This window comes from Octodon degus, unplaced genomic scaffold (genome assembly GCF_000260255.1).
Source record: "Octodon degus isolate 3935 unplaced genomic scaffold, OctDeg1.0 scaffold00007, whole genome shotgun sequence".
In the NCBI taxonomy this organism is placed as follows: Eukaryota; Metazoa; Chordata; class Mammalia; order Rodentia; family Octodontidae; genus Octodon; species Octodon degus.
Window position 1 is genome coordinate 32,347,020 of NW_004524583.1, and position 6,227 is coordinate 32,353,246.

At 48.7% G+C, this 6,227-nt stretch overlaps 1 protein-coding gene across 1 annotated transcript in view; it reads left to right on the forward strand.

Moving 5' to 3' along the window:
* LOC101578830 (acyl-coenzyme A thioesterase 1-like) overlaps positions 1 to 5,607 on the forward strand; it is a 6,049-nt gene extending 442 nt beyond the window's left edge. The window contains exons 2-4 of the mRNA XM_023703484.1: positions 6 to 80; positions 1,831 to 2,033; positions 3,657 to 5,607. Coding sequence (XP_023559252.1) covers positions 6 to 80; positions 1,831 to 2,033; positions 3,657 to 4,256 — 878 coding nt within the window. The 3' untranslated portion in view covers positions 4,257 to 5,607. The remainder of the gene's footprint in view (positions 1 to 5; positions 81 to 1,830; positions 2,034 to 3,656) is intronic.
* The last annotated feature ends 620 nt before the right edge of the window (positions 5,608 to 6,227 follow it).

Sequence of the window (6,227 nt, forward strand, 5' to 3'; positions counted from 1 at the left end):
GCGCCACTTCCTGGCGCCCGGGGTGCGGCGCGAGGCGGTGCGCGCGGGCCGGGTGCGGGGCGCGCTCTTCCTGCCCGCAGGTGAGCCTCCTGTTGCCCCCGCGGCTCCCTCAGCCCGCCGCGCCACACAGCTGCGGTGTCCGCGATCCCCTTCGGTCCCCTCCAAGCCCTCTGCTGGCCCTCAGAGTGCGCGGTCACTGCCAAATGGCGAACGCGTCCTGGCTGCCGGCTCTGGCTAAGTGCTTCGAATGTCCGGCTTCCTCCGTCCCGCTGGGGTAGAATCTGAGGGGCGACAAGAGACCCGCGGGTAAGGTTTGAGGGCAGCGGCTGTGGGGCAGTGACCAGGCGAGGGGCAGAACCAGCAGCGCCTGCGGGCAGCCTGTTGGAGAAGCTCGGCTTGGCCCTGCCAGGCTGAAGGATCTGAAGCGGTGGGAGTGGAACCAGCAGCCTGGCTGTGCCACTTTCCCCTGCTGTTTCTGAGGCAGAGGCAGCCTGGAGCCTGTGTGCAGGGCAAGGACCCTGAAGGTGCAGGGGCTCCCAGAGCCGCGCTCAGGGGCCCTGTGCCAGTTGGAATTCCCTTTGCAGGAGAGCTCAGAAGGGGAACTGCCGCCCGACAGCAGTGCCCAGAAGGCACGAGCTTCAGGACCCTTTCGCTGAGTGTGGGGGCGCCAGCCTAGAATCCCCAGCGCCTGGGAGGCCGAGCCGTGGAGGGTGGCCAGGAGTTTCAGGCCAGCCTGTGCTCCACCATGGGACAGAGGTGGCCAGAATTATATCCAAGGACCTGCCTCAAAAACCAAAACGGGGGGACCAGGGAGATGGCTCAGTGGAATAAGTGCTTCCCTGAAAAGCGCAAGGGCCTGAGTTCAATCCCTGGTTCCACCAAAACAAACAAACAAACAAACAACAACAACAACAAAAACTAAATCGGAGGGACTCTTTATCTTTTATACAATAGTTAAAATTGCCGAAATCTCTGCTACTGCTGCTCTAGCATATGGAAGAAACCTAAAACTGAAAATGTGTTTGTTTGGTTAAACAGATTTCAAATAGTGCAATATTTACATATTTAAATAGTAACAAGCAAATATGTCAACAGCACAAGGCATCTACATTAAAGTGCTGTCTTCTATGTGTTGCCTTTACTTGACCTACTCTTGGGAAGCCACACTTCTGTGCCATTCTTGCTGTCCTATAATTCAATATCGCAGTTAGGATGTCATCGTTAAACTTGAATGTTTCTTTGGGAGGCTGCAAAGTGTAATTCTGTAGCTCTAAAATGGAACCAGGTTTAAGAGGACAGTGAATAACATGCTTAATTGTAATACTTAAGTCTTCAGTGAAACAGATTGCTATGTGAATGGCCAAATCAGTCAATGTTTAGACCCTTCACAGATTGACCTGTGCACATAGGGAGGCATGCCACGTGTTATAGGTCAGGGATGGCAAGCCTTTTAGAGCTTTCAGTGGTAACAAACTGGTGGCTGTGGTACATGCGCCAGAGTTTCGCTACCACTGATATATGCAGTGGTATAGATTATTGGGGAAAGGCAGTTATATTGGCTAGTTACTGGAGATCCTTACCTTATCCAATACACAAACAAATTCCAGATGAACTGAAGAAACGTATGTGAAAGGAAAACATTACTAGGAGTTGGGCAAGGTGTCACACACTTGGAATCTCATCTTGTATGTTGAGTCAGTGCTAAAATGAAGGTCAGGAAGACCCAATGAATACAGCTTCTGAGGTCTCACTGACAGTGCTTTAGTGAAGTCTGCCAAATAGGAGTCAGATTCAAAAGTCACCTAAGGGCTACACCTCTTTTGTTTCAAGGACCTGGGCCCTTTCCTGGTATCATGGACCTCTTTGGAGTCGGCGGAGGCCTCCTGGAATATCGAGCTAGTCTGCTGGCTGGGAAGGGCTTTGCTGTGATGGCTCTGGCTTACTATAACTATGACGACCTCCCGAAGAACCCAGATGTCATCCACCTGGAGTACTTTGAAGAAGCGGTGAACTACCTGCTCAATCACCCACAGGTTGGCTATTTTTTCTGTCCTTTGTTCAGATAGCAGGTTTTGAATACTTTCCAGGGGCAGGATAGATTTTCAGCTAAGTGACCTTAAGATCCTCTGTGACAAAAATCAAATATTAAACATCTTCCAGCTTCACAGAAAATTACATTTCTGAGATGCGGTGGTAAAGTCGGGCATCTAGTCAGATGATGCATCCCATTTAGGGGTGACCGAGCATTTCATTTGGTCCAGGACAGAAGGTTTCGAGGGATGCAGGCCTTGTGGTACTAGACCAGGACAGGCCGAGGTCAATGAGGAGGGATGCTGCTTTGCTTTCTGGGTATGCCAATTTGTAGCCAACCTCCAGGCCTAGTTTAAAGCTCAATGAATCACAGGTATGAAATGGACCTGACATTTGATGAATAACGTACAATCATTCAGCAGCAAGCACTAGAGGATCCAGGCACTTAATGCACAGTGAGGAGGACAAGGTTCCTGTCCACATGACTGAACACAGAGCATGGGGACTGTGGAGGGAGGGCTAGGGAGAAAGGAACCTTAACAATCAACGTGCTAATATGAAGAGCACATTGATGGAGAATCATGGGCATGAAACTGTGGGACTCGATAGAGCAGGAAGAGCATCCCTTAGCAAGGCTGACACTTGAGCCGTCCTTCTTACTCATAGGAAAGCGCTTAGCTGGACCAGTCTGGCGATCATACTTTGTTAAATCTTTCAGTACTACCAGTTGTGTGTTAAAAATATAATAGTTACAAAAGACAGTGAATCATGATGTAGCAGCTGCTGAGTAGGCTTATGTCAACACTTTGAGGTTGTTCATACACACTTCATGGTGGTTTTGTCCTGCATACATGCACTGTGTAAGCTGGATGACACTTTTATTGCTGCCAGCATTCTTTGCACAAATAACACTCAGTTCAGAAAGGAAAGGACTGGAGATTATAAGTACAGCCCCTCTCTTCAGCGGTGCTCTCCTTCCGTGTCTGTCCTAGTGTCTCATGTGCAAGTAGACCATAACCTAAGCACACGCTGACCATTTTCCGATTCCTGGGGATATAGCCTGATGCAGGATGAAGATGCTGCAGACTAATCTGCCAACACCTTCTGGACCTGAATGCTTTTCTATGACAAGCGCTGTGCTAAGTGCCTTGCGTGTGGCTTCCCGTTCAGCTTTGTGTAGACTCTGCGACATAGGGGCTCACCTCTCATCTCTCTGCTAAGGAGAGTGAGCTGCCAAGAACTTCAGTGACCTCCTTAAAGTTGAGGTGTTGATACCATCTCATTTGGGCTTAGGCCTAGCAGACCTCTAACTAGACACTACTGTTCACTTCATGGACTTATATTCTTTCTTTAAAAAAAATCTTTTATTACTTATTTATTGGATACAGGGTCTCACTATGCAGTTCAGACTCATAGTGATCCTCCTGTCTCAGCCTTCCCAGTGCAGGGATTATAGGCATGTGCCACCATGCCTGGTTTCAGTGGCCAGCATGGCACACCCAGAGTTCCGGGGCTAGCATGGCATGCAGACCCTGGTCCTTGCACTTGCCAGGCGGGTGCTTATACCTCTGAGCTATCTGTACAGCCTGGATTTACTCTTTCCTTTTTATCTGTCCCTTTCTCAGGTAAAGGGCCCTGGAATCGGGCTGCTTGGGTTTTCCAAAGGGGGTGAAATAGGCCTTGCCGTGGCCTCTTTTCTGAAGGGTATCTCGGCTGCCGTCATCATCAACGGCTCCGTAGCTGCTGTCAGGACAGCCATCCAATATAAGGATGAAGTTGTGCCTCCTGTGACCGTCTTGAGAGATCGGGTCAAGATGACCAAAGATGGCGTCATGGACGTGGTGGATGCCCTGCAGAGCCCTTTGGAAGACAAGAAGAGCTTCATTCCTGTGGAAAGGTCTGACATCACCTTCCTGTTCCTAGTAGGCGAGGATGACCACAACTGGAAGAGCGAGTTCTACGCTAATGAGGCCTCTAAGCGCTTACAGGCCCATGGGAAGAAGAAGCCCCAGATCATCTGTTACCCTGACGCAGGGCACTATATCGAGGTCCCATACTTCCCCTTGTGCCAGGCTGCTCTGCACAACTTGGTGGGTTCTCCTATCATCTTTGGAGGGGAGCCCCGGGCTCATGCCATGGCCCAGGTGGATGCGTGGAAGCAGGTGCAGGCTTTCTTCCATAAGCACTTGGGTGGTGAGGAGGAGGCCATCCCAGCAAAACTGTAATTTTTATTTGATCATGTGACATCCCTGATTCTAATCTCTCCTGGGAATATCTGCTAAAGTTAGTGTGTATATTTTGTTTTCAATTAAAGCACTATATCATTTTTGTACCATAGATACTAATAAACTGGATACCTTATCAGCTTTTGAGCAGAGAGGCTCTGTAGAAAACAAGGGCAAAACAACCCTTCTAGTGTTGCAAAGCATGTGGCCAAGGTTTCAGCTCCTAAAGGAAAAGTGAGTAATACTGTTTCATAGTCCCTGCTCCATAATTGGAGTGTGTCTTCGTTACTTCACCAGTTGCTGAGACAAAATACCCAAGAGCCAAAGTGAGGGGAGGAAAGATTTATTGTAGGTCTCGTTAGTAGAGGTTTCATTTTAAGGCTGGCTGGCTCTAAGGCAGGATGGCCTGGTGAAGGGGCACTGCAGAGAGTAAGAGGTGCATGACAGGCAAAGCCAGGATGGCAGCAAAAGTAGCAGCAAGTGACAGGCCACAACAGCAGCTCCCCTCTGTCACTTATATTTTGGGGGTGCAGCAGGCACTTAAAGGTAGCATCACATCGTTTTTTGTTTTGGTACAAGGGATGAAACTCACAACCCCGCGCTTGCCGGGCAGGCACTGTGTCCCTGAACTATGTCCCCAACTTAGCATCACATTGTGAGTCAGTCCCAGCCTCACATCCTTAAGCCTAGCCTCACACAGCTCAGGTCCAGCCTCCTAGGAAAAGCCCACCAGTGACTGTCCTCAGCTTTGGGTCATTGAGATCCAAGCCATGACAGGGTACACTAAATATTACTAAATGACCAACAAGTGGCAACCTAGTATTTGAAAAGAACATATAGTGGCCTTTTTATCTGCATTCTGTGTATTTAAAGAAATACAGATCAAAAATGTTGGCACACATTGCATTTGACTCTTTCCATGACAGTTTCTCCTGAACATGGAGAGCAAGTATATACATAGCATTTGCGTTGAGCTCAATATTATAGTACGTCTTCAGTAAGTGACATCTTCCTTTTTTCTGAAAGAATGTTCACCCAGTGATCCAGCTCCTGACAGCAGGGTAGACTCCGCATTGGCCAGACGCCTCCCCGGGAGTGTGATATTTGTACTGTAGAAGTCACAGAGGATTCCTTTCAGGTGGAGAGTTGGGAATATGTCTGTCAAATGCTAAGTGTACACAGTGCTCCAAGGGCGAGTGACTGTGATGTGTTCTCTATCTTACTTCCTGGTTCTAAGAATCAATTTTGGAAAGTTGTGTGACACCCTAGCAGAGCATTCTTCGCTTCCCTTGGCGTCAGTGCTGAGCACTGCTGCGTAAATGTACTTAAAGCCTACGAATTCTGCAAAATTGATGTCAGAGACCTCAAGCCTCATATTCAAGAAGCCGTATCACCTCAACTAGGATGAATAAAAAAAAATAACTTCTTTTTGGAAATAGGGTCTCACTATATAGTTTAGACTGGCCTTGAACTCACCATGTAGCCCAGGCTGAGCTCAGACTCACTGTAATCCTCCTGCCTCAACCTGCAAAGTGCAGGAACTACGGGTGTGTACCACCACACTCGCTGAAACCTTTTTTAGTAGTTTTATGACATACCTGTAAATTCTTTGCTATTCTGTCACCAAAAATAGGACCTATATGTCCTTGTTTGAAGCCTGCAGGGTCTTGTGACTGTGTCAGTCACTGGAACAGAACAAATAATATGTAGCTTGAGGCTGGGTCCTAAAAGGTCATGACTGTTCCCCAGGTTTGCAGGGAGCACGTCACTTGCCATCCTGGGCCACCATGTGTGAATGTTGATTGCCTTCAGGCTCTAGTGCTGTCAGGAAGCCCCAGGCCCAGGAAAGGCCGACTGTGCAGCTCCTGTGACGCACCAGCCGAGGAGCGACCATGGCTCGCCTCTGCCTGTGTTGGGGAAAGCTCCCAAAGATTTTATCCCCAGCCATCTGAATATTTCCAGCAGATGCTT